The sequence below is a fragment of the Heteronotia binoei genome, chromosome 5 (genome assembly GCF_032191835.1).
Source record: "Heteronotia binoei isolate CCM8104 ecotype False Entrance Well chromosome 5, APGP_CSIRO_Hbin_v1, whole genome shotgun sequence".
Classification (NCBI taxonomy): domain Eukaryota; kingdom Metazoa; phylum Chordata; class Lepidosauria; order Squamata; family Gekkonidae; genus Heteronotia; species Heteronotia binoei.
Genome location: NC_083227.1, coordinates 149476973 through 149490683, shown reverse-complemented (window position 1 = coordinate 149490683; position 13711 = coordinate 149476973). Strand labels below are relative to the sequence as shown.

The 13711-nt window shown below is 44.9% G+C and overlaps 1 protein-coding gene and 1 non-coding gene across 2 annotated transcripts in view; one reads left to right on the top strand and one right to left on the bottom strand.

Annotated features, from left to right (window-relative positions):
- Positions 1–13711, top strand: part of ERGIC1 (endoplasmic reticulum-golgi intermediate compartment 1) — a 143220-nt gene that overhangs the window by 110378 nt on the left and 19131 nt on the right. Inside the window, exons 6-7 of the mRNA XM_060240581.1 lie at positions 11153–11236; positions 13468–13568. Of these exons, the coding sequence (XP_060096564.1) occupies positions 11153–11236; positions 13468–13568 (185 nt within the window). The remainder of the gene's footprint in view (positions 1–11152; positions 11237–13467; positions 13569–13711) is intronic.
- Positions 11605–11671, bottom strand: TRNAT-AGU (transfer RNA threonine (anticodon AGU)). Its single transcript has one exon. It is a non-coding gene; the product is annotated as a tRNA-Thr (tRNA).

Below are 13711 nucleotides of genomic sequence, written 5' to 3'. Positions count from 1 at the left end.
TCCTGGTCCCCCCAGCCCCCCTCTCCAACTGTCTATGCTTCATTAATTGAATTAGTGTCCCCTGGTTCCCCCTCTAGAAATAATCCTAGATACGGGCATGGGTGCATGCGGTGTTGTTGTATGGTACTTGTATAGTGTAGGAGCAGCTTCTTACATTTTATGCTCTACAGTATTCCCTTTCTGTAACATGGGCATGGGTAGTGAACCTTGCAGCAAAATGGGCTAACAGCCTCTTTGTCTAAGTGTTAGTTCTAATGCGACTGCTTCTTTGTCTAAGTAAATTGGCCTGAACTGGGGTTTCTTTTTATATATTGTTTGAAACCCAGGGTCGAACTAACCCATTACCTTAGTTACCATGGGGAACTAGTGATGTTACATTTCCCATATCTGGTCAGGAGAATTTCGGGGGCCAATCTAGAGATTGGCAGGGAAGCTGTTCACAGATTGTTCTGCTAGTTGGGCAGGCTATTGCGTACAGTCAGAACTGCCAGACATTGGGGCATTCCAGCTGCTCTTCCCTGGATATGACATCTGCCTCTATGCTTATCCACCCTGCCAGCTGGCAGCATCCTGGAGATTTGGTGTCACAGCGTAACAGTTCCATTTTAGGCAGAGAAGGAAAGGCTTTTAGGGAGGGAGGGAGTGGTCTGTCATAATAGCGGGTAGCAACAGATGTGAGAAGTTAAGATACTCTTTAATGGTTTCTTTTTAAAAGAAAATCATTAATATGAAGAAAACCATATAAAATATTCAAACCTCTGTTGCTATTAAAAATCCTTTTCAACCAGCCTAAGAAAGTGCTTCTTCGCACGTACTTCTAAGGTATTTAGAACTGTATCTCAGTACATATGAACATATGAAGCTGCCTTATACTGAATCAGACCCTTGGTCCATCAAAGTCAGTATTGTCTTCTCAGACTGGCAGCGGCTCCCCAGGGTCTCAAGCTGAGGTTTTTCACAACTATTTGCCTTGACCCTTTTTTGGAGATGCCAGGGATTGAACCTGGGACCTTCTGCTTCCCAAGCAGATGCTCTACCACTGAGCCACCATCCTCCCTCCTTATGCTTATTATTCCCCTAAGATTCTAAAAAAGGGGTCTGTGTGGTTGCAGTGTTACCTATATAACCAGTCAGAGGCCCAGATTCTTCCTAATAAAGTCCTTTTTGAAGTAATAGCTCTCAGTAGTTTTTCTAAATGTGTATTGATGGGTTAAAGAACAATTTGAAAACACTGAAAGCACTGATAAAATCTCACAAGATTTTGCTGAGCAGTTGGGACTTCATGGGCTAATGAAAGCTTCATCTCTCTCTCTCGAGAATAGCTGCTAAAGTTGTATTATTTTCTAATGATATGAAAACCTCATTGATTTTTGTAAGGCAGCCCATACTTGTGTTTCTTTGCAACATGCTCCTGTTTGGTATGGTTATGGTCAAGTGGGAAGAGAAATCGACTGTACTTCTTTTACAACTGAGGTAACGTAGGTTTACTATGCACTAGCAGCTGTGTCAGCTCTATATCCATCCTCGCAGTCTTGCCTGAACTTGCCTAACAGTACAAAAGACAACAATTTAGCAGGTGTGGGTCTTTGTACTTTGTCGCCACCTGTGAAGCAGGATCCATTAAAAAAACAAACAAGCACCTGTTTTGGAGGGCTAGGCAGCAGAGAAGCATTTTGATCCAAAGCAGAGGGAGGTGATATTCATTACCTTGTGCCCCAAATCTCGCTATTTTCATTCGTGGAAGTTTGGATAAGAGCAATTCAGCTGCTGTGCTGGCAGCCCTGTAGCCAGAATTTGAAGAAGAAGAAGAAGATATTGGATTTATATCCCGCCCTCTACTCCAAAGAGTCTCAGAGCGGCTCACAATCTCCTTTACCTTCCTCCCCCACAACAGTCACCCTGTGAAGTGGGTGGGGCTGGAGAGGGCTCTCACAGCAGCTGCCCTTTCAAGGACAACCTCTGCCAGAGCTATGGCTGACCCAAGGCCATTCCAGCAGCTGCAAGTGGAGGAGTGGGGAATCAAACTCGGTTCTCCCAGATAAGAGTCCACACACTTAACCACTACACCAAACTGGCTCTCCACACCAAACTGGAAGGTCGGGGGGCCCTTAATTTTTTCGAGGGCCACTCAGTGGCCCCAACCAATAGCCGCTTTCGTGGCCACCCCAATCTAGCATCACGCTCAGGCCTTGAATTCAGCAGGAGCTCACAGGAGCACAGCTCCTGAACCTTTCTGAGGGTTCCCCCTTCTCCTCCCCACCTTGTCCATTGAATAGTAGGTGCAGCTGCATAACAATCCACCACCTATTTTTCTACAAAGCGACCCCTGATCACGCTAGCTGGCGGCCAGTGCCCTGCACGACCTTCCCTTCGCTTCCCTCCCTGCTGGTCTCATCGCGGCAGCCCTCCCTTCCCCGCCATTCAAATAGCATGCAGGGCCTGCGGCAGAAGCAGTCCCCAGCCTCCCATGCCGGTTAAAGTGCCCACCAATCAGCTGATCAGCAGGTCGCCCCATGCCCTTTTAACTCACGCGAGAGGCTGAGGGCTGCTTCTGCTGCTGGCCCTGTGTGCTGTTTGAACGGTGGGGGAGGGAGGGCGGTGGTGATGAGAGCAGCGGGGAGGGTCTTCCCTCCCTGCTGCTCTCGCTGCTGCTCCCCTTCTGCTGCCGGCCCCGCGTTATTTGAGTGGTGGGGAAGGGAGGGCAAGAGCAGCAGGGAGCCACTCAGCACGCGGGGCCAGTGACAGAAGCAGTCTCGAACTCCTGTGCAAGTTAAAGGGCCCAACAATCAGCTGATCAACTGGCAGCCTGGTGCCCTTTTAACTAATGGAGGAGGCTGGGGGCTGCTTCTGCCGCTCGCCTCTGCCATGGGAGGACATGGTAGAGACCCCGGGGGCTGGTTGGGACCCCCGAGTCAGGGGCCTCTGCCCAGAAGAAAGGGGGCTGTGCCCTCACAGCCTCACTCCTAGCTATGGCTTGTGTGTTGGCATGCATTAGTACTCAAAGGTGAGGCATAAATGTATTCAGTAACATTAACAACGCATTGTTTTCTAGTCCTCTTCCATCCATGTTCTTCTTTAAGTGGAGAGCAACAGGTGGCCTCCTTTAGGTCAGATTGGGCGGAAGAAAGGCCACTCAAATATAACGAAGCGCTGTGCTGATGTTATGTAAGTCCCGAGTTTCTCAACAGGAGTGGCTCACTGCACTCCACCTCTTGTAACCTGCTTTATGAGCTTACTTCGTTGGGTCGTAGTGATATTTCCCCACCTACCCCACCACGTGTAGCAGCCATGGTTTTAACCATAATGACTGCTATCTGCGGGTCCTCAGTGCAGGCGCGCAATGTTCAAAGCCCTTTCTAATAGCGGCTTCCAGTCCTCCCTTCAATTTTGCCTGTGACTTCTCTTTACAAGGACATTAGGTTTTAATGCCTGCAGGGAATAGGATCAGTGCCTTGGCTTAAACGTTGATGGGGGATTGCAGCATTGGCGGGTGGAACGTGCAAGGTAGGAGGGTGAGGTAAACTACTCTGTCCCTTGCAAGCAGGGTGGGGAGGCTGAGCCCAGCAGCATAATTGTAGGGCTGGAACGGAGAGAACTAGCTGTCACTGTCAGGCCCCCCAGTATGACATGTGATTTTAATTTGCGCCATCACACTGAGCAAGGGACAGAGTTGTACTTAGGACCAAAGTCAAGGGTACTGGCCTTGCCATGCTGTCTTTCCTGGGATGCAAAATGCCTCTCTCCCTCTAGAACACCTGCTCCATTGGAGCTCTTGATTCGTTTCTCTGTTCTCTTCTGCCTGTATTCCTTTGAGTGCCGAATGCTTCTTGACGTCCAATGTGTAACATTGCCTGCCTTCTGAGGATGCCTGCCTCTCTCTCTTCTGCAAGCAAGAATTCTAATTGCTTATAAATTTTTTTTTCCTTTTTGCCTAAATTCGACAAAGGGGGTAAGGTCAAGATCCCTGAAAGTGTCACGATATTGGATGGAAACCTAAGAAATGGTAGCTTAATTGTATATTTCCTCCCAATAACAGATAGGCAGTGGGGAAAGAACATTGCAATAATGAAATGAAAATTAATGGCACTCTAAGAAATGGGGGGGGGAGCCCCTAAATATTTGGACATATTTTTCCAGGATCTTGAGCATCTGCCTTTTCTAACTTTCCTGTCTATGTTCCTTTAATGCGGAGTGTAAGGTGTTGAACCTTCTTTCATATAAATCATTACTGAAGAACTTTGATTCATCCCCACAGTGATTTTTTTAAAGGTGGCGCTTTCACCATTTCCACACCTACAGATCCAGACAGGTTTTTAACTGGCAGCCCCAGCAGGTTATATTCTTGACATGCAACAAACTGATATTTTTTATTACTTTAATGATATAATTGTTGACCAGGAACGTAAAGAAATTACTTTGTCTTTCATGAATCTTGCAAGGTGATTATCAGAAACTTCCCTTTAAGAACTTGGTTGAAAAGTTCCATAGTGGGAATGTTTTTTTCTTAAAGACTTTTAAACTCATGGGCCTGTAACTTAGAGTTCTGGAGCCAAATGTGACTCAGAACTGAACCAGATATGGCTATTGAAAAAAGAAAAAAGTTCCTTGCAGAAGTTGGTCTGACGCTTTAGGTGAAGGGAATGGCAGGCAAACGTTTTTATGGGACTACAGGGCATCTTAGAGATGCTTTACGGAAAGGGAGATGAGGTAGCTGAATCAAAGTGTGAACCATGCATATATGCATTAAACCATACTTCCAAAGAAGACTCACAACAACCAGTGTTTGGGCTGCAGAAACTTTATGGATTATTAATCAACACATAAGTGATTGTGTTAAGTCATATATCCTTCTTCGTGGTCTCTGTGCATCACACATATGGAATCTAAAGTGTGCACAGGCAGTGCCTCAGAACCTTTAAAACTTTGAGTGCAAGCCTCCCCTCCCATAACAGCCACTCAGCAGCCCCAGAGTGGGCCAGGTCACACTAATCCATCAGTTTTTCCTTAATCTCCACAGCAGCAGTTGCTTCTAAAGGGACCTTCTCATTCTCAGTTTCTTCGATGTTTGTAAATACGATGAAAGAATATATATATCGTATTTTTCGGACCATAAGACGCAACCCCCCCCCCAAAAAAGTGGGGGGGAAAGTGCGTGCGTCTTATGGTCCGAATACTAAAAGATGAGGGGGGGGAGGGGCCTGCAGCCCCCGGGAGACAAGCGGCGAGATTGCTCCCTCTGCCCCCATCGCCAACCCAGCACTTCACAGGGAGCAATCTCGCCACTTGTCTCCCAGCCAGGCGTGCTTCCCCCGCGCCTGCGTGCACTGGCTGGGAGACAAGCGGCGAGATCGCTCCCTGCGAAGTGCTGGGTTTGCGGTGGGGGCGGAGGGGAGTCACCGCTTGTCTCCCAGCCAGGCACCTGCATCTTATGGTCCGGTGCGTCCTATGGACCGAAAAATGGTCGGTACTTAGATGTCAGCTGCATGTTTATGGCACAGCACACGTTTAAGAATCGTTCTGCCAGCAAGGGAAGAATCCCACCCACAGATAGACATAGCCTTTGCCATTTCTGTTTTAGAGGAGGTGCATAAAGGGGACTCCTGCAAGCATTGCCTTAAGTTTACTAAGCAAGCTAGGTGCAGTCTTGGTGACAGACTAAAGACTCTGCTGTGGGAGAAAGCTCGTACCTCAAATCAAATGGCTGCATCTTTGTCAGCGGCCCCCACTATGCCAGCAATGACATAGGATTAAGTGGGCTGAGCAATCCAAACCCAAATAACTCCCACTCGAATCAGCAGAAACAGAGCTCTAGTGCTGAGAAGTCTGTTGAGCTTAAAAAGCAGAAATCAAAGGCTGATGAACGTTCTCCTTCAGAGGAATTAGCACATGACGTAAAAAGAATTCGGAAGCTTCATTCCAGACTTGCATACATCCTTACAAGCGACAACTGTGGAATAAATTTAAGGGAGGATGTATCTCAACTTTGCCAACAGAAAGATCTTCAAGAAATCACACAGCTCATTTACAAAGAAGATTTTTTTCAAAGGCTCAGGCTCAAAGCATACTGAGACCACACCATTGTCTTAAGTGGGGTTTTTGACTCAGGTGTGGTAGAGAAATCTTGGGCCCCCAGTCTCAAAAAACATCCGAGCAGTTGAGAGGAAATTAAAATGATCACTGGCTGTTTACAATAATCAGACCAGATTATGCCATAGAATTTGCAACTTGACTTATCATCAATGCTTTCCAAGCTACAAGCCCATCACCTATTCTGTTCTAGGAGGTCGAGGAGCTATTATTAAAAGAAGCAATAGAATGGGTTCCAGAGATTCTCAGATGTTTATTGACCTCTATTCCAGATATTTTGCAATTCCGGGGGGGGGGGGGGGGAGGGAGAAGAAAGAAAAGATAGAAGCATGAAACCTGTCTTGGATCTAAGGGGGGTGGGGTAAATGCTTTCATTGTGACAAAGAAATTCAGAACAATTTCAGTATTTACTGTCTTGCCTCTCCTAAGGGTAGGCATGTTTTTCATCTCAGTAGAACTAAAGGATATGTATTTTCACGTGTCAATCCATCCACAACGTTAGTAGCATTATACAAAAGTGCTTTCATCTCCATTTTCCTTCAGGTGGCTCAGGAGTGAATGCGTCGTATTTATTATGACATGTCATTCCTCAGACATACCTCTGAAACAGATTGTTACCTGAACTCACCCTTTCCAAATTGGTTTCAGAGGACGCCTGCTGCTTGCCTGCATTCTGGATATGAATGAAATTGGAGTTCCACGCTCCTTCACCACACCTGCTAGTCACAGTACCAATTTCCTTGGTCATTTCACCTCTTCAGAAAATTACAACATGGCATGGGAGGGATTACAGCATCTCTAACTATTGGCGTGTGGCAGCCATTAATCTTGTCTTCAGTTTGGGAAATTGCTGGTTGGTGAAGCTGAATATCTGTAAAGCAGGGATGCCTCTCCCAGTTACGTGAGTTTGGATTGTACTGGGTTTATCTTGAAAGCTCATTAGGCTAGATGGCTTTCTTGAGTCCCAGAAAAAAGGGGGAAACAGATCCTTTGAGAGGTGCGAAGACACAAATATTGCAGTAAAGAACTGTCTTAAAGCAGTCCCAAAAGAGCCCTGTTCGTTTTTTTTACATGTTCTGTCCTCAAAACTTGGGATCTGGATTGAATATGAGCCTTGAATAAACGGTGCTGTCCTATGATAGGCACCATCTTTTGAAAGGATCACGCATAGATTCCGTCTTCTGATATGAAAGATGAGACATTCGTTGCCTGAAGAGTAGAGCAGTGTTATAAAAATGCTACATCTCAATAAGCTATTCTGATTGCACATCTGTGAATGAAGTTCTGTCATGGACAGAGCTGCAGTCACGCCTTTGCGTAATTCTTCAGCTGATACTGTGCCACTTGGTACAGGGTAAAGCCTTTTAGGAAGCTAATAACTTGAATGGCACCATAGAAAACCCAGGAATGTCATCCTTTTGTCACCCTTAGGTCATTTGTTCCTCTCCTTTTTTTGTATAATTGCATAACATTTGTCTGAGATACAAGAAAGTTGAATTGCAGATGGGATGAGTCCTGTTGATGAAGATTAAAATAGCACTGTGTGGATTCCAATTCTTCTTTTTAAACCTGTTGAAATTCTGTGACTGATGTTGTATGTTTAGGTTTTAACTTTATGTTAATTTTGAATATGTTGGTAGCCATATCCTGACAGGTGGGGAGGGTGAAAAATCCAGCTAAATGCAATGTGCTGTACTTGTGTGAGGGCTGTGTGGCTGCAGTATAGTATTATTTTGTATGTAAAAATTGTAAATATGAAAAATCTTTTTCCCAGAGAGGCTAACTAATGGCATTGATGTTACACCTCAGAAAATGTAATGAAGACCGAGGGAGATTCTTTGTAGTCTCCGTGTAATCCCCCAGAAGCACCTTCAGGACTCTGTGGAGTTTTCTCCTTTGTGCATACATTGATTGGGGGGGGGGGGGGGGGGGGGGGAGGGGAGCTGATCATGTTCCCACTGAGAATATTCTCCTCAGAATATCCTCATTTTGTGAGATTTTGTTCTTTTTCATAATTAAGGTCCAGAGATAACTTTAAAGAGCAACAATTTTTTTCCAGCTATTTTCTGATTTTTTTTCCCCCTTTAGGGTTTTTCTTTAACTTGGTAGATTTTGTTGATGCTTTTATTTTTATCAGGTATTCCTTGCTCAGTCCACTGCATTGTGATGTCTCAGTGGTCTTTTTTAAAGGAGTACCTTCCTTGCAGGGACACGGTTCTGCTATCTGATGGCAACGTTCTGTGTGCCTCTTGGTGTTTAGAGGAAATGAACCAGGTCAGATTTTGCCCTGTTGTCTTAAATTTAATAAATAAGCACTTGGGAACTGTACTTTTCATCTTTTGCACAAGGGCAGTGATCTGTGCACTACCATCCCAGCTAGTGCTTCCAATATGTGTTTCAAAACTGGCCTTCAGTGCAGTAGCTAGCTCTAATAATGAGTAAATCATTGGTTGCCTCAAAGGCTGCATTCCCCCTGACTCAGAATGCACTCTGCCTCCGCTTCCAGGCACAGTTCACCTTTCACTGTCATCCATGTAATGCTACAGACCTGAGCACCAGAGGTGACTTTAAGAAGGAAGCAGCTGCAGCTGGTTGTGAACAGTCAGTCTTCTGGGCTGATGGAAGTTCTGTGATCAGTACAGAGCTCTATGATGGCACAGCCGTTGGATCACCTTGCATCATCTCCAATACCCTGTTTTTTCTGGTTTTTGGATATTCAGTCCTGTTTGTGGAGTGGGGGAAATATCAGCTCTTCTTACATCCCTGTATTTTTTTTCCCAAGGGCAAAATAGAAGAAACTACTCTCATTTCAGCCCCACATCTTCTACAGTCACCTTATGAAGTATCCAGGTCACTCATCTTCTATCCACCTTTTAGCAATGTGGGAAAGGACTGGTACAGTTTGGGTTACTTTGGAAACTGGAGAACATTAGCACTCCAGAGGATTTGGAGCCAAAACGTGGAAGTCAATGGCCTCCTCCTGTACTCCATGGGCATCCCTGTATTTTGGATGGGTGACAGTGGCAGAAAGAGACAGCATTTTGAACCTAATTGGGATCTGAGGTCTTACAGTTTGATCTACCATTCCCTCTCCTCTTTATAATTTATTCAGAAGGAATCTTTGTATGTTTGCTGCCTATCCTTGAGTCTCCTTCCATGAGTAACTACTGCCACAATTTTGATTCCCCTTTCAGACACTTTCCTTTCCTTAACAATGCAGACACCATCATTGGTCATGATAGTTTTTTTTTGGTTCATATTCAGATGACTTGTGTACCAGCATCTTCATGGGTTTTTTTTGGGGGGGGGGGGGGTGGCGGATTAAATTTATTCTACTCTGCACTATGGTTGTTGATCTGGGTCCTTTGAAATGGTTTTCCTTTTATTTGTGGAAAACACACCAATATATGTGGTAATTTGATACCTTCCCACTGTCCAGAGGTGTGAGGGTTGTTTTTTTTTTTTAATGCCACTGGTGTCCTTGCTTTGGAAGAAATCTGTACCCTTTTGCAGAAGGGAGATATAGAATATAGGCCACCTCAACTTTGTGCTTAAAAGCACCCATGGCCCCAGGAAGGTTGATGTTGGGGGATGGTGGACCCCCAAGAGCAACATGAGGGAGGCAGTTGGAGGACTGATATAGGAGGATGGACTCATCCACCCCCAGTTCCTTGAACATGCTGCTGTTGTTGTTTTTTATGAGATCAAACCCAGTGCCTTTTTCTCATCTTTGCAAAGGACTTTAGTTTTGGTGCTTTGCAGTCTAAGAGAGAGAGAGCTGCCTTTAACTCATTCTAGAACTTTGAAGGATGAAAGGCTTTATTCCACATACAAAGTTCTGGCAAGCTAAGTTGGTAGATATCTTCCCCATTTTTTAGAGAAGGAGTCTGATTCATATTCATCAGTCTGCAGGATGATTATTTTCATGTGATTGTATGGCCTCAAGTAGAGGTTCCTGTGTTTCACTGTTAGTCCTCATTGCTTTCAAGATCGTGCTCCTATTTGATCTTGAAATATAATATTTATTATGTTCTTATGGTGTTTTCCCCATCTTATGTTTAGCTGACCATTACATTTCTATCGCAGGAGCTACAGAGCAAAGCCTCTATTTTCTCCACTGGCTGAGACTCCTCCCTTAAGGAGGAAGGGGGAGAAATAGCTTTCTTTGCCAGGCTCTATCAATCACACAGCAGAGCTACTAAGCCAAACCTGTCTTCCTTCTCTTGGCTGAGGCTTCTCCCTCTCCTAGTCCCCCGAGTAAGGAAGGAAAAGCCAGAGCTTCCTTTGCCCAGTTCCCTGGATCCCATGGGAGAAATACAAAGGCTAATGTTTTAAGCATGTTTTAAATTTAAGGCTAATGTTTTAAGCATGTTTTAAGTTTTAAAAAAAATCTTTGATTGTGTTTGTCTGTTTCCTTTATAAAGTTTATATCTCTGCTACCTAATCATAAATAGGTACATACATGGCCTGGCCTGACCCAACAGGGTCATTTATGTCATTTATGTCAGATTCGGCCCTCATAACAAATGAGTTTGACACCCCTGCTCTAACCTGTTCTTATGTGACTGAAGCTCATGCAGAGATCATGAGGTTACATCCCATTAACATCACATCCCTGTGCTGCTAGCTTGCTGGCCAGCCACTTCCCCCGGCTGTTCATGCAGATTCTAGTAGAGCAGTTGCTAAATCTTCTTAGAGGCCTGGTCCCAGAGCTCTGCATATCTTCCCAACGTGTTGTCTTGTCTGACCCAGCATTGCCCCAAGGGCCTGCGTGTGGCAGTCTGAAGAGGCAGAGCAAAAAGATGCCCAGTCCTCCCCTGAGGGCATGTACAGACAGTTAAATACTCCCCTCAAAGGTGAGATGTCTGTTCTGGTTTTATTGTTAGAATTCTAGAATTTTCTGAAGCTGCTTCTGTGTGGATGCAGGACCCAGTTATGTAACTACACAGATCAACATCGGTAAGCAACCTGCCTTCCTGGCCCCTCTCCCCTGCCTGCACTGTTGAGGGCTTTGACTATTCATGAGAAGTTGTCTGTGGATCACAAAAGCACAGATTTAACACAGATCTGTTTTCTTTCCTTCTCAAGGTCCAGAATATCCATGGCGCTTTCAACGCTTTAGAGGGCGCAGATAAGCTCAGCTCAAACCGTATGTATTCTCAGTATTCTCAAATCGTTGTCTGGTTTAAGAAAGAAGCCTTTATTAGGGAGTCTGGTGGAAGCTACCTAGGCTTAATTTAGATTGCAACATAGTAATTGACAAGACCATATCCTACCAAATATTAGTGGAACTTGTGTTGTTCCTCTAAAGCAATTTGTTGTGCACAAAGGGAAGCACTTAAGCTTCCATGAGCAGATCCTTCATATCACTGCATGGGCACATATGAACATATGAAGCTGCCTTATACTGAATCACACCCTTGGTCCATCAAAGTCAGTATTGTCTTCTCAGACTGGCAGCGGCTCTCCAGGGTCTCAAGCTGAGGTTTTTCACACCTATTTACCTGGACCCTTTTTTGGAGATGCCAGGGATTGAACCTGGGACCTTCTGCTTACTAAGCAGATGCTCTACCACTGAGCCACCGTCCCTCCCCCATTGCAGTATGATTTTGTAGTATGATCTGCAAAATGCATACAGAAGACAGGGCTTGAAGACGGTGCAAGTGGCACAGCACAGGCTTCTCTTAGAAATCTGGAAACGCACCACCACCTGAGAAGAACACTTGCTCAAGCCGAAAGGATGCAGGCTGGCATTCTTGTTTTTTATTCCATAATGTTACAGCTGCTTTACAGTCTTGGGGTGTGTGAAATGAGCCTCCTTCTCTAGAAGATGCCCAAGTCAACGGATCCTTAGGTTGTTACCCCCGCAACCGTAGCTTTATAATATCTTGTTGTTCTGCGCTGTTGATGTGCTTCCCATCCAGGGAATGCGATGACTGTTATGCTGCCCAGAGACAGAAGGCAGCCAAGGCAAAAAGAGACTGAGTTCCAAGGGGTCTCAGGGTTTCTGCATCAGAGCCAGGAAGTTCGTCTGATCCTAGCCAGTATCTTGTGTCTTGGTATTTCCTTCCTCTGGGTTTAATTATGGGAGGCTGCGAGTTAGTCTAAATTGGAGGCTATAAAATCTTCCTGTACTGTGTTTGTGCCATTTCCATCTCACTGTCATTGTCAAAATATTTCCTGTTCTCTAGAACTTTCAGAGATAAATTCTAGCCAGCTACAACCCTTTCTGTCGTGTGAATATACATTTCAAAGGCCCTTTGCCTTCTCAAAGCCATTCAAGTATGCTTCACCCAGCTTATCCCATACTCAGATGCTATTGTGTGTGAGAGAGAATGAGCGCTCTTTCACTCCAGAGCCAAGCTGAAAAATGTTTGTTGCCAATTCTATAATATGAAATAAATATAATATTTAAATACTTGAGCTACCAATGGGAAGAGCTGAGTTTTTGGAAAGATGTTATCCACTATATCAAGTTTATTCTACAGGCTTGTTTTTTGGGTGGGTGGGTGGGTTTGCTGTAAAGTCCCTGACCGATTTCACACGCACTCTTACGCCGCTCTCACGTCCATCTTCTCCGCGTGGCGTCCTCCCGATTTCCCACTATTTGCGCTGGGGCTGCAGCAAATGGAAACCGCTAAAAACCAGTTACCGTTTGCTGTGCAAAACCCACGATGTTTGCTGCAAATAGTGGGAAATTGGGAGGACGCCGTGCGGAGAAGATGGACGTGAGGGCGGAGTAAGGTGAGTGTGAAATCGGCCACAGCTGACACGTGTCAGTCCTATAGGGTTTTCAAGGCAAATAATGCTCAGAGGTGGTTTGCTGTTGCTTGTCGGTGCATAGCAACCCTAGGCTTCCTTGGTGGTCTCCCATCCAAGTACTAATGAGGATCTGATGACACTGGGCTAGCCCGGGCTATCCAGGCCAGGGCATTCTATGGCTAGGGCTGTCAATTAAAAATAGGTCTGTGAGCTCAACTATTTGTATTTATTTATACTGTGTGGCACCTGCAGTTTTATGATATTTTCGGAAGGTGCAATGAGTGTTGTAGAACAGAGTAAGGACGCAGGATATACTATTAAAAAGTCATATTTTGGGATCCAAAATATTTGGAGGCTTTGAAACTTTTTCAGGTATTTGTTGAGAGCCCTTGAGGGGTTTTTTTGGTATTGACAAATATGCAAATAGACACAAATCAGTCGTTCCCTTGAATATAGAGTATGGCACTGGGGACAGCATCCCAATCGAGAATGAAGATTTATGCTTTAATTTCCTCTGTCTTGAGGCACAACTTCCCAGAAAAAATGCTTTCTTCTGATTTTTTTGTTGTTGTTGTTAGTGGTCATGGGCTCGTTCTGTTTTCTCTCCTGTTTTAACAGCCCTTGCATCCCATGATTATATACTGAAGATTGTCCCAACTGTGTATGAAGAGATGAATGGCAAGCAGCGGTACTCATATCAGTATACTGTAGCCAATAAGGTAAGAGAGACATCATCTGCCACGGAGACTTGGCTTGGTTCAAGAGACCCAAATGAACCTTCTCTCACATTTCTATTTCCATTTCTGTTGTTGTTGCTTTCACATTCACTGCGTTCTGTTTGTGAATAGATCCAAGCGGGCAG